Here is a 14,736-nt window from a genome sequence, read left to right as displayed (position 1 = left end):
ACTACTACTATCTTTTTCATTCCAATCGAGTGGGCGTTTTTTCGAAGATATTTATCGTATTACTCCCAATATCGAATTACACTTATTAGAAAGCATTAATTCGTACATAAACCAAAAGAGATATCGAAATAGAAATTTAATGAGAGATTAGAATTATCTTTATATGAATTTTGAAGATTTTTTATTATCATTGACGATAATAGAAAAATTTTTGTTGAGAAAAGTAATAAAAAAAAAGAGAATAAAATAAAATAAAAGAAAAGAAAAGAAGAAAGATAAAAGGAAACGGAGTTTTTGGAAAGAGAATAAAGGAAAGAAATGAAAAAAATGAGTAGCAGAGGAAAAATTCGTACGTTTAAAGTTGGCGCGTTGAATCGATATCGCTAAGGAATGTCGGTAGGAGGCGTTACAAACGATGATGGCGGAGCGTAGTGACAAACGACGAAAGCTCCCGACTCGGCGCGATGAGGCGAGGCGTCAGTGAAGCGCGCCGGCAATACACGGCAGTATGGCTTCGGCTGCCGGCGGGTTCACGTTCTTAGTGTTTCTTCGTGGTGTCACGCCGCATTCTCGGCCGCGAGTGTGCGTGTTTTCGTGAGTTTATATTTTGTGAGAGAAATAAAGGAAAGAAAGAGAGAGAAAAGTCTCTAATAAAGTTACGAGAGAGAAAGATTAAGGTTATTCGCGCGCGCGAGAGAAAGAAAGAGAGAGAGAAAGAGAGACAGACAGACAGACAGATAGAGATAGAGATAGACACGACCACCCTTGAACATGCGGCGAAACGTGAAAATAGTGCTCCTTCTGTCATGCGCCTGGATGTTCGTCTTTGTTTACTATTATCACACATCCAGAGATACCAAGGTAAGGATATAAATATTCTCATTGATAAAAATATCTAACGATCTTCACGTAAAAGTAATTATTTCAATACCAATAACCTTGAATTTCGTTGACCTTATAGTTACGAATTTATTTATTCAAATATTTTACAAACATAATATTCTATGTGCCTTTCTTCATTGTTCTTTCGTATCATTCTTTTCTTTTTTCTTTTATTTTTTTTCTTCTTCGATGGTTTTCTTTCAGATCCTTAAATTTCGAGGGTGTATCGATTATTAAAGAGACGCTACCTTGCTTTCTCTATGCGTGTCATTCCTCCAAAAACGAATGTCACTTTGTGATTGTTTTTTCTTATGTTTTTTTTTAGATATTTTTCGAAATGTTCAGAATTTTACAGCGATCCATGAACCATCCCCTTCTCACGTTTTCATAAGATGCATGGGAATTTGTCGATGTACGTGACACGTGCATTTACATTCTTGATTCATTTCGATTCTCGATCGATCAAAATCATGTCTATTATATTTTATTCTATTTTAATCTTGCGATTTATTCTATGTCATTATTATTCGATGATCTCCAATAAAGTTACTTTTCGTAATTACGTGGATCTAGTTAACTCAAATTTACTTTTCGAAGACCGTAGTGTCATTATCTCGTACGACAGCTTATTATTTTGATGCGAAAATATTAATTAGATGCTTGCTTCCAGTTTCATAATTGGTTTGCGTTATTCTCCAAGCGATGGAAGTCACAAGACAAAATGTCTTTTGTTTCTAATAAATTTCTAAACTCTGCCGATCTCTTTGAGTTCACTGTCGAGTTTCTCCCTCTCTGTCTCTCTCTCCCCCCTCTCTCCGGTTTTCTCTTTCCTATATTGTAGATTATACCGACTTCACATTTACGAGCAATTGTATTATTCTCAAGCGAATAGTTAGAGTCGAAGCGAAGTAACTTGCCTATTAATTAACCGATCACAGTACTGGTATAATTAGTCGTGAAAAATCGAGCCGTATAACAAGCGAATTCTTTTGTAACGTTGTTACGATAAAAGGTTATCGGTTTTCTCAAGTATTGGAAATTTTGTTCATAATGATTGGATTATGTTTCAAAATATTAACGAGATATTATATACAATGTTTCATACAATTCTACCAAACTATTTATTTCATTTAATCAATTGTTTCTTTTTCTTTTATTTTTCATTTTCATTCAACAGTTTTTAATGCAGTCAACGGGGATTATATTGTTCCGATTGTATTTAAATCTTACAAACGAATCAATTATTGCATTGAATCAAAATCGAAGGAGGTATTAACGTAATCTTTATGTGTACTTTTGCAAAGATCGAGTTGAAAAGTATATAATACCCATCAATAATTGCAGTTAAAAATAGAAAAGAAATAATACATTTTATGATAGACAATAGCAATTAAATGTTCGTACTCTTATCGAAATAAAAGTTGTCAAGAACGAATCTTAATGATAGATATATATTTTTTATTTCATAATCGACAAAAAATTCTTCGAAGATGAAATTCGGTCGGACAAACGTCCGGTATAAGAGTTCGATGAAACGAATCAGTTCGAGACGAGTTCTTGCGTTGCGTGCGAACGATCGCGTGTTTATCTGAGTCGCTTGAGTGTACTTCTATCTCTTTCTCTTTCTCTTTCTGTCTCTCTCTTTCTCTCTTTTTATTTTTCTCTCTCACGCATATCTTTTCAGGATAATCGATTTTAGAGCCAAATAAAAAATATTGAAATTTTCCTTCCAGCTATTACGATAATCGATGCGTTTGTTAAAATAATTTATACAAATTTGATTTTAAATTTGGTTTTCGTAATAAAAGTTACATAATTCGATAGAAAAAAAAGATATCTATATCTATATTATATTTATATCTATATTTATATATAGATATCTATATATATATATATATATATATATATATATATATATATATCTGTACGTATATAGATACATGTAGTATACGTAAACATAAAACCCGTTCGAATCGAGAGGTAGAAGATCCAGTGGAATAGTTCGTACGAGTGTACGTGAATTTGATCTAATCGCACTTTAGAAGCGAGGTGAAAGTTATTCTATTTCTTCGGGAACTATCATTCGATGGGCGCTATGGATTAGAAAATATTTTTTACTCGTTTACTTAAAAGAAATAAATAAAAGCATGAAGAATAACAAAAAGAAAGAGGGGAAAAAGGAAAATTGTATTCTAATATTATTTTTAACATGATTTTTAGAATATAACGTCGATCATTGTCTCGTTTGACAATCGTCCATTCGAATCATCACTCGTTTTCAATATCGCACACTCTAGCACGATTTTGAAGCAATTTCTGGCATCGTGAACAACTTTCTATCGTCGAGAATCGCGTACGCTGGTGCAACGTTTTAAGCGTTGACGCGCTAATGGAGCGAACTAATCGCGTTAACGTGCCGAATACGATTTGGCCATTAAACTCGAAAGCCACAATCGACGTTGCTCTCACTCATTGCTTCTACTTCGATGACGATTACGTCGTTGATGTCGACAATGTTATGCGTTTACAATTAACTGTTACATCAATTATATGTCACTTTATCTCATTTTGAAGTAATTACAAGTGTCTTATGTTTCTGTATGATGTTGTGTCTAGATCAGTAAGTAATTAACATTATTTACTATAAATTCAGTGAGTAATTAACGTTTCTTCTGAAAAACCTTGATTTCTCCTTCTTTATTTGTTCTCCTTTTATTTTTATTTTTTTTTTTTCGTTTGACGACATATCCAAAGGTAAGTAAAAAATTGTCAAATCGATTTCTTTATAGTCTCGTAGTTGTTCGTCTTTTTTCGGAAAATAGGGATGAACCGTTCCAAAACCGGTTTCAAATGAGCGTCATTCCAATCACCCGATTCGTTTCAGATCTATAGTTAGTAAGGTCACGAAGATCGGTTATAAATAGGTAAAAAAAAATAATAAAAGAAGAAAAGAAAAGAAAGAAAAGAAATTTTCTCGTACCAAAAGGAAAAATAAATTTTTGAAGTAAAAGATGTTTGTTCAAAAATCACCTCTCTTATGTGCTTTTTCTTTCATCTATGTGTTGGTAATAGATATATCTGTAAAAACTCTGCGTAAGCTCTACCCACATATGTTCTTCTTGACCCTTGACAAATTCGAGGGACCACGAACGGACGTGAGAGCGATGAAGGAAATAGGAATAAGGAATAAGAAATGACACTAATTTTTTATTTATTTTTCTTCGGCTTACCGTTTGACAGCCTTTTAACTGTTTTTTCTTTTATCTTTCGGACTTTTTTCGTTTTCCATATGTTTCGAATGAAAAGATAAAGAGATCGAGAGAGAATTAGCTTGGAATCCTGGTGAGAAACTGTTTGAAATAATAAAAAAGAAAAGGAGGATAAAGGAGATTTTCTCTCTCTCTCTCTATCTCACTCTCTCTCTCTCACTCTCACTCTTGTAGACGTACGTACAACACGTAACCAGCACCACGGACCACTTTATCGAGGATATAGAAAGACAAAGGTATTATTCGAGGACCAAGAGAAATCCGGACTAATTAACGCAAAGCGTTGGCACACGGTTTAATCGTAGTTTCCCTTTCTTTTCTATTTTCCTTTTCCCGCTTCTCCTTATAAATTTATACTAACCGCCTTGATTTGTCCAAGGAGATTTATAAATTATTCGCGATTGTTATAATCCTTCTCTCACCACGCGATCCATTTTTTCTTTCCTTTTTTTTTCTTTCTTTTCCTGAACATATTTTCCCCGTATTTTTTCGAGGAATAATTTTACAAATGAAAAAGAAAAGAGAAGAATAGAAAGAAAACAATTAAAAAAAAAAAGAAAAAAAATTTATTGCAACTGGACAAACAAAATGCAATTTAAATTGTTACGTTTATTAATATCTGAGTACAACAAGATCGATACGAATCCAGCTTTCCCGTCCAACGAACACTTTGAAATTCTGCTCGGCATTGTAATAGCACCGCTTTGTCTAACGGCGGAGATGAATGACAGAAGATTAATAGAAGAACGTAGTAGTATCGCGGAATATGTTCGGAGCCGAATTCAACACTTGGTAAAAGACTAAAAGGAGCCCACAGAAAACTCTATTACTTAATTTACATGCTGGTAGTTAAATATTATCGATTTTCTTACATGTATCCGTTTTGAGAGTATTCCCAAATTATTCGCGAATAATATAGATTTTTAAGGAATTTTACTTTGTAAATAAAAATGATTTGATTTTAACTTTGCTTCGACATTCAATGCGATGATAATGATATGATCTTTTAACTTTAAATGACCTTGATCGATAAAATCAAATTTTTATCTGATTTACAATGTATTATAACAAATAAAAAGTATCTTAAAGAGTATTTTTTTAATTCTATGGAGCGGAACAAATACGAAGAAAGTAGAACTTTGACAGAAGCGAGTCGTAAATGATCATAAAATTACTAGTAAAAGCGAATAATAAGAGTAGGCGGTATCTTTAATAATTGATGTTACTCTAAAAAAAAATACGAGATATTTTCTAGATGTTCATGAAAGTTTGAAAGCAATATTAACTATGTAACTCGGTTGTATTTTCAAGCTTTCTAAGGATTATTATTCTTATTTTAACTGGTGACCGTGTTTACTATTTATCATGAAGTTAAAAAAATAAAAAAGAAGGCGATATTCTTCGAGCATAGTCAACATACATGTATATAAACGTATATACATTTTCTAGGAACCGTATGCCAACATTTCGACGTAATTGGTCTGATTACCCAGACGAGATTTGCTAGTGAGCAAACGTTTTCTCGTTTCCCAGGGATACAGCATGCGCGATTATATCGTACGCACCAGTATGGCGTTAGCGAGGGTGTAATGAGTCGGTCACATTTGTGGTCACGTATCGCGCAGATTTTTCGTCAGTTTTACCATGTGACCAAAAGGAAGGAGTAATACAAACCAGTGTTGGATTTAAAGAGTAACAAATCTTTTTTTCTCTTTCATTTTTATCAACACCAAGATCGTTAATCTTTTCCCTTTTGAGTACTTTCATTGGATTATAATATTTCCATATTTCCGTAACTTTATACATATGTAGCTTTATATATATTTTTTAAAGATGTATATATTTTTTAAAATTACCTTTATTTATTTAAAAACATACTGTATTATTTAACGTAAAGAGAATACAAAGGTATATTCATTTTTTGCGGAATAAACAAGAAGCATTTTCGTCGGACGAGTAGAGATTTTCAACGGAAGAAATATTTTCTAGCTATATCAAAAGAGATACGTCTGAATTTTTCTTCTTATTCCAGTATTCGATGTTGGAATCCACGTAACACAGTTCTGAGAAGGCGTTTTCTGTAAATGTAAAAAGCAAAAGAAGGAAAGGGAAAAACGAAGAAAAGAAAAAAAGAGAAAGAGGAAAAAAAAAGAGAAAGAGGAAAAGAAAAAGAAAAAGAAAAAGAAAAAGGATCAGTGGTTTGAGTCGTCGAAATGAAGTTTTTCGTTCGTAGATTTATGCAACATTTGTTTCTCGTATTTAAAGGAAGGAAAGAGGAGGATTATAAGGAGTCACGGGATCGAGGGGATGAACTTTGGTAGGAAAATATTTTTCCTGGTGAAATACCTGCGTGATATCCACACGAAAGTTTCTTGCGTCGGGGGTTTTTTCGTTTCACTGTGTGCTATTCGTGAAAGAAGGAGAGAGAGAGGGGGGGGGGAAGAGAAAGAAGGACAGAAAATTAAGGCGGTGGTGTGGTTCAAAGCAATGTAAAAACAGGGGATGCGCCTTAGTGCGTACGTGTATACCTGTATAACAATGTATATGTGTGTATGTGTAAGCACCTCCGGGAATGCACCGAATACCGCACTGCGCACTATTTATTCCTTTTAATTTTATTCTCTTCGTCTCCAACCGTTCTTACGCTCGTGAATCACAATTAAATAGGATCTTCTTCTTGCGGTCGTATCTACTGAAAAACTTTTTCTCTTTTTTATTTTTCTCCTTTTCTTTCACAAATTTCGACGACCGCAAATATCGGTTTTGAAGACAACTACGCATGTAGTTTCCGAAGTTTCACCGAAAAGTTTCTAGTCGAATTTGTTATAGTAGATATTCCTCTACTATATCCAATCTACCATATCCTTTACTATTTTCTTGAACAAATGTTTTGTGGTAAATCCTTTATTTTTTTTCTTCTTATGTTTCAGGTAAGGTACTAATATGTACGGAAAGAAGTGTAGATAATTGACTTTCGACGAGAAGGGTAACGTATGCGCGTTCTACTTGCTCGTTGCAATAACCTCAACAGCTAGAATAATCTCTGAGGAATCCAGAATAATTGTAGTGGGAGCTCTTCATTTTGATCGCAGATTTCATTTCCCAACTGCGTCGAGAGATGTGAAAAACTTGAAAGTACTCTACGTTATTCGCTTGTTATTGGACATTTATTATTAATAGAGATTCTAAATTTCGTTCATTTATCGTAAAAGATTTTACTTAATTTAAAATTTTCATTGCAAATGGTTTAGAAAACGTTATTTTTAATCGCGAAATAGTTAGAAAGTGATCATTTACGAGATACGATGAAGAAACTTTTAGTACATATTTCTTTCTCTCTCTCTCTCTCTCTCTCTTTTTTTGTGTGTTATAATGACCGAGCGACCGAGTAGAAAAAGAAAGTATATTACATACGTTAAAGGAAGAACCGCAATAATTTCAGTGAAATTAGAGTCTTTCTCGTGCGTTTCACGCAACGATCTTTCTTTCCTGAGAGATTCGTCTTGGACAATGAACCGTGGATGCATAGATCGTGATAAATGACGGTGGCATGGACCGAGTTAATTTTTAACCTTTCTCACAAGCGAAGAGATTTATCGTGCCAGTCTTTGTTAAGCCAACGAACGTATATATCTAGTCGGAGCAAAAAATTAGTAGAATTTTCCATAAATAACTAAAAAACAATAAAAATAAATCGCGTCCTTTATTTTCTCGTGGTCGTTAAAGGTATGACGTCTCGAATTAACTAATACCTACGTTTGTATTGTGTTATATAACAGTTTTATTCGAGTTTTCGCTGACGTGACTAGAGGAGATGTAAAAGAAAAATAGATCTTTCTTTCCTTTTGCTTAAAGTTTCTTTTCTTCTTTTCTTTTTCTTTTTTTTTTAACTCGTCGACGTTATTCGTAGACGTATGCCATGCATGCGAGAATATGCGAATAGATAGGAATTAAGGTCATAGTTCCGAAGGAGGAGGTCGCAAAGGCTAATTAAAATTCATCACGACCACACCTGCCCTTTTCAACGATCGCGTCGCGTTGGTGGGGCGTAGCTCAGTTAGCTCTGAGCGACGAAAAAAAGTGAGGTGTTAGCTCGAACATGTCGTCACGTCTGTGTATGTGTGTGTATGTGTACAAATATAAAAATATACATATATATATATACATATATATGTGTATATTTATATATATATACATATATATACATATATATATATATATATATATATATATATATATATATATATATATATATATAACATTATCCGTCGAGTTTGCTCGCTATTTTTAACTTTTCTTATGTATGTATTATACATATATGTATATTTTTATACTTATATATATAATATATACATAAGAAAAGTTAAAAATAGCGAGTAAACTCGACGGATAATGTTTTGTTTAATTAAACTTTTTAACAGTAATTTTGAGGTATCAATCTTTGCGAGCGTGAAATTTAAATGCTCTTAATTTTCAATGGAATTGTAAAAGGAATTTCTTATCCTCGTATTTCTTTCTTAATCGTACCTTTGTTTTTTTCTCTGTCGAAATGGCTTTCGAATGTTTCCGAAGAAAAAAATGAAAGAGAGTGAGAGAGAGAGAGAGAAAGAAAGAGAGAGAGAGAGAGAGAAAGAAAGAGAGAGAGAGGATCACTTCTAAAAATATGAAAGGAAGATTCCTGGATCGGGAACTAATTACAGACGTTATATTTTCTTCCTTTTACTTTCGCAACGAAACGAAAGAGCCCCGGCTTGGTCCTACTCTCTTGAATACAATTCTAAGATCTACCTTTCTTCTTTTTCTTCTTCTTCTTCTTCTACCGAAGTGAATCTTCTTTAATTAGAACGAAATGGCTAATTACGTTTGGTGATATAGCGTGGAATTAATTTTTGGTAAATTTTTCTCTTCTATCTCTCTTTCTTTTTTTGTCTCTTTTTTTCGTCTGACCGAACTCGTAAGTAAAGAGAAGACATCGTTCCGATAACTGGCAATGTTCCTTCATGAATAGAAAGACAAGAAGAGGGGTAGAGAGAAAGAAAGGAAGAAACAGCACGATTTTATTTCGTAGCGGTGAGTACCGGAATGGCTACGAACGCAACTCGCAATCACGTCTGTTATAGTACATCGTGACGACCATTACCCCTGGCACGATGCTCGAAATAAAGAGAACGAAGAGTGGAAGAAATGTTCGTAGCTTTATCACGAAACATCCTTCTCGTCGAACCGTGGCCAAGTTCTTCTTGAAATTCTACGAATGCACTGTTGTAAAGTCGTTTCGGCTAGATCACAGTAGATTTCTCTGTGTTTTTCGTTCATATTCTCATCCAACACTTTTCATCCATTTCCTTTTTTATTTACTTTTTATTTTTCTTTCCTTTTTCATCTTCAATGTTTCACCACCAGATCGAATTTTTATTTTAACATGTGAAATTCTTGATGAATAAGCTATTTATTTCCTTTCGATTGATATCTATATATTCGTACAAAGACAAATGGACAAAAAATTTATTGTTCGCATGCATTCGAAAAGGCTGTATATTATGTTTATACACAAATACACACACACACATACACACACCACAATATATATGTATACGAATAATCTAAGTATTTTTCTTGTTTGAATAAGATGTAACAAGATGACTCCATGATTCCCACGAGCATCCGATCTCTTTTTTTTACCTTAGCATTTTACGGCGCTTTATTCCCCGTGAAATTCGTTGGGACGTGCCCGGAAGAACCGTGTACTCTTTTCTGTTTCACGCAACGGCGATTTACCTTCTTACTGCTTGGTATAATATACATGAGAAAGACTTCGTTGCTTGGCGAAACACACGTTGGCATAGGCGATTAAATTCGTGCCAACTCTGTTGTTCCTTTCATTAACTTTGTACTATAGAAATTTCGTTCTTTTCAAATATCTCTACTTTCAACAAGGATTATATAGATTTTCTTTAGATTTTTTTATTTTTTATCTTCCCAATTTGTTAAAATGAAATATCGAAAGAAATATTTCGTATTTCTATGTAAAATTTGTTTATATAGAAAAAGAAGAAAACTGATCAATGTTATTCATCATTTATCGAACTATAATAACTTTATATTTCGATAGAGATAGCTAAGCACGTTCGATCGGTATGCTTTGGCGGTCACGATTGCGTAAGGTGAGCGTGAAACGAGCTTAAGGCTCAAACGACGGATCACTTTCGTTGTCGGTTCCGGTTCAGGGTCGACTACGACCCACTTCACGGTCACTAGGTTACCTCGAGACTGAGATCGTAGTTATATTTCTCTTTCTCTCTTTCTCTTCGTGAACATCGAAGATCGAAGGAGATAAAAAAAAATAAATAAAAAAGGAAAAAACAAGAAAGAAAGATAGAAAAAGGGACAGAAAAAAGAACGAGAGAAAGAAAGAAAAGAAAAACAAACGGAAGGGTCAAACTATTCATTTGAATTTATTGTAATAATTCATTCGAACGATTCTACATTTTATAAATCACATAATTATAATGATAAAAATTCGCTTGCCTAGAAAATTAGATATTTTATTTTAAAAGAAAAATTGTAATATATCCTGATCTCTTGAAAGTTTTCAAAGGAAAACTGCTCGAAATTTTTTGTAGTAGTAAAATAATAATAAAAAAAAAAAAAAAAAAAAAAAAATAAAATAAAAATCTCGGAAGCCCTCGGGATTCTATTATTGTTACATACGCTTCGAAGGGCTCCGTTCGTGGAATACGTTTTCGTGCGTCGAATGCATAGTGATCGGCTTATTTCGAGTATGGGCCACCCACTTTACCACCTGTCGTCCATTACCTCCCTTTCTCCTTTCGAAAGCGATTCGAAACCAAAGTCGACGTGGAAGTGTCGGAAACTCGTCGCTTCTTCCAAGGGTCTTCTCTCTCTTTCTCTCTCTCTCTCTCTCTCTCTCTCTCTCTCTCTCTCTCATTCGGAACGTACCATATGGTGCCATAAGACACGAAATTCCTCAAGAGGGATCCTCGATATTCTAACATTTTCTATAACAATGCTTCGAAAACTTATTCAGCATAAAGACATTTCGATGTATTCTCGATGTATCATGAAGGTTAAAGAAGAAAAAAAGCAATATATTATAGTAAATTTGTTTTTCAAAACGTTTACTTACGTTATTTCTCCGTTTTGTTCCTTCGCTTGACTCGAATGATAAATGAGGGTTTTATTTGAAAATAACTTCATAAAGAGATACGGTGCGTGGATTCGTTAATTTTAAATGGCAAAAGCACGATCAAGCAAGTTTTTACATTTGAATGTTTATTCATCAATATTCTATGATTTTCGAAAGTTCTTTATACTTGCAACATGTTCCAAAACTGGATCAGATCCGTATGTTAGTTTGTTTCTTTAAACAGAGTATTTGATGTTCACATAATTTAGTTTGTACATGCACTCACCAAATACGTTTTTATCGTATAGATGTTTATCGAAATCTCTTGTTGGTTAAAGTAAATATATGGATGATTGTAATCTATTAGCAATATTTTTGTTTAAATTCATTATTTACTCTCATCATAACGAATGATAAAAAAAACGATATTAAAGATTTGCAATGGACTCGTTTTTTATGTATACAAAAGTTCTTTATTCACATGAATTTTGAAAAGTTGATAAAAAGATTGTCACGTAAGAATAACGATTAACAAATACATTTGGTTATATCTTAGATCAGTGACATTGACATTATATAAAATGAAATTATAATCAATATCGTATACATTTACGTTGAAACAGGTTTGTTCGATACTGAATGCGTAATATGATAAGCCGATTAGAATTTAACTTGGGAGCGATAGCTTTGAATTGCGAATAATTCCGATTGAATCCATTAACGAATGTTTAATGTTCCTATTTGATTTAATGAATCTTTTATAGTCACTCTTTCAGCCATATCTGCAATACATTCATGAAATATTTCGATCCTTTGGTTTTAGATTCGTTCAGTTTTTGCTTTTAAATTTCAATTACATGGAAACTCTCTTTGCATGATATTTGTAAATTTTACGATAATAAGTTATTTAAAAATAATTTATTATTTGACCTGTTTATATAGTTATATATATACCTCTCTCTTTATACACACACACACACACACACACATATATATATATATATATATATATATATATTGTTTTGTGGTCACGTTAATAGTCTTTAACGGAAGCTTTGCTCATTAAGTCACGCATGAACAATATTATAGCAATTAGGGTAATCACGGATGAGCGGAGAAAGCTGTGATTTGCATAGGAGAGTTTGTGAATGGTGGTTAGCCACCAATCACTGTGCAATACGCGGCTTTCGTTTCGGTGCTCTATTACGGTGGCACTATCGTGAATGGGGTCTTTAAAGTTCATAATGGACGCTAATGTGCAAACGACGTGCGTGTACATTCAGTTTACGACCGGTTGATCCACCTCGTCGTAAATTCGTTGAATGTTCGCAACATGGATCACGAGTGACCAATTTCAATGTATTTTTGTTGATTTCCGTTGTAAAACGTTTACACCTTGTCCCATATAGAAGAGGAAAACAAAAAAAAAAGAAATATAATCATCGAAGGACATGCTCCATCGAAAACAATTTATTTTGATTCCTTTCTCTTGTCCTACTGATCTTTTTATTATGCAATGAAATGCGATGTGTGAGAAACTAGCCGAAGTCTGATAGAAAATTCGATGATAACGTTTCGAAGGACTGGACGATCGAGTGGAAGTCGATAAAAGGGGGAAAGAAATACTAGTAGATCGGAGTAGAGAGGAGAGAGAGAGGGAGAAAAAATGATCGAAGAGGAGAAATCGTTGGAGTATATCAGTCCTTGTCGGAAATAGTCGTGGATTCGAGAATCAGTATCCATCGAGAAAGCCGTAGGGCTCGACCGTCGAGTCTCCGAAGGGCTCGAATCTTGGTCCGTAGAACGGCTTATTGAATACATCTACGATATTGGATTTTTGCCGACATTATGAGCCACCACCACCACCACCATTACTACCACCACCACCAATACTATCATCGCTACTGGTTGATACCCAACCGCGAAACGACAGGGGAAATTTAAAACTCGTCATGCCTTGGCCAACGTGCCCCACTCTTCAACTCTCTTTTTGCCAGACGGTACTTGAAACCGGAGATACCTTCTGCTCGCGAACATCTTCGATCAATAATATCTACACCCAGACGTCTTTCATTGTCGCACGCTGCAGACTCTTATGCTCTCGTTTATATAGAAAGATGGAAAGATGATTTAGCTCGTATTATTTTTTTTTTATTTTCATATTAAAAAATATTCTTCAGAATATTTAATTTTTGGGATAATAAAATAATCCTTTTTTTCTTACTATTTTTACTTTTTTTTTTATATAGCAAGTGAGATATGCGTTTTAATTTTTTCATTCGTAACGCCCTAAGATTTGTATAAAAGATTTAGATCTTTTATATATCATAGGAAGTCACCGATCGACAGCTTTCAAAAAGCAAACATGTATGGCCCCTTGTGACAGGCTGCTTTCTGCATCTCCCCCGCCACGGACAAATTATATTTTAATGCTCTGACGTATCCAGGCTGGCATGATTGATAACCAACATATTCTCGTATACACAGTGCGGCCGAACACGGGACTCGTTGGTTAGTGGTAAATGATTATACGCGTGTGTTGACGTACCAAATGTATGTATGTAAAGGGTAGAAGGAGAATAGGGATCGAACGTTGTCGGGTGGGTTGCTTGACTGACGAGACGCTGAATGCATAATCGAGTGATAACGTCGTCGGTCGTCGTCAGTCGTCGTCGGTCGTCGTCGGTCGTCGTTGGCTCTTCAATGACTTCTCAAAACTCATGGGAGATTGAGCGAGATGGATTTTCACTTCAAAACGAGACTTAGACCACTGCGCTCATACAAGAGAATATAGAGGCGGGTAACTATGTTTTCCTCTGCGTGGTTGTTTTATTTAAAAAAAAAGTTATCCTTTTTTTCTTCATTTCTCTTCAAAGAAAAAAGAGAGAGAGAGAGAAAGAGAGAGAGAGAGAGAGAGAGAGAACAAAAAAATAGAAGGAGAAATACAAAATTATGAAAGTCGACGAACTATGAGAGAAATATCGAACTCACTAAACTCGTTTCACGCATTTGAGGTTAACGACTGCGATAGTTGAATTTCACTTCCTATCAATAAAGTTTGCGGTCAGAGAACGTCGTGTTGGCGAAGTTAACACGAGTTCGCGGCTGCGTTTGACCGGTTAAGTTCAAGTGGCGATTTTTCATAAGGATCTCATTTTGTCTGCTTGAGAAAAGTGTGGAGCTGTTCGAACACAACGGTGCGATATTGTTTCTAGATCACGTTCTCGTTCAGACGAAACGAGTTGACGATTGATCATGTCAAGACATTGACGTTACTAGCCTCGTCTTTACGTGACCTATCATTTTTCTTCAATCTTCTTGATCTTCTTCTATTTCTTTCAGCTGTTTGACGTGAATTCTATCACAAATAAAATTATTTTCTCTTCGATAAAAATTTTTTTTTCCTTTTATTCCCTTTTTCTTTATTATTTGATAATA

General features: G+C 34.3%; 1 protein-coding gene across 1 annotated transcript in view; it reads left to right on the top strand.

Annotated features, from left to right (window-relative positions):
- The first annotated feature begins 492 nt into the window (after positions 1-492).
- Pgant2 (polypeptide N-acetylgalactosaminyltransferase 2) overlaps positions 493-14,736 on the top strand; it is a 98,217-nt gene continuing 83,973 nt past the window's right edge. Inside the window, exon 1 of the mRNA XM_035876074.2 lies at positions 493-861. Within this exon, the coding sequence (XP_035731967.1) occupies positions 772-861 (90 nt within the window). The 5' untranslated portion in view covers positions 493-771. The remainder of the gene's footprint in view (positions 862-14,736) is intronic.

The sequence above is a fragment of the Vespa mandarinia genome, chromosome 8, assembly GCF_050613455.1.
Source record: "Vespa mandarinia isolate Hongniang chromosome 8, ASM5061345v1, whole genome shotgun sequence".
Classification (NCBI taxonomy): domain Eukaryota; kingdom Metazoa; phylum Arthropoda; class Insecta; order Hymenoptera; family Vespidae; genus Vespa; species Vespa mandarinia.
The sequence above is the reverse complement of the archived record's forward strand: the minus strand, read 5'-3'. Positions and strand labels throughout refer to the sequence as shown.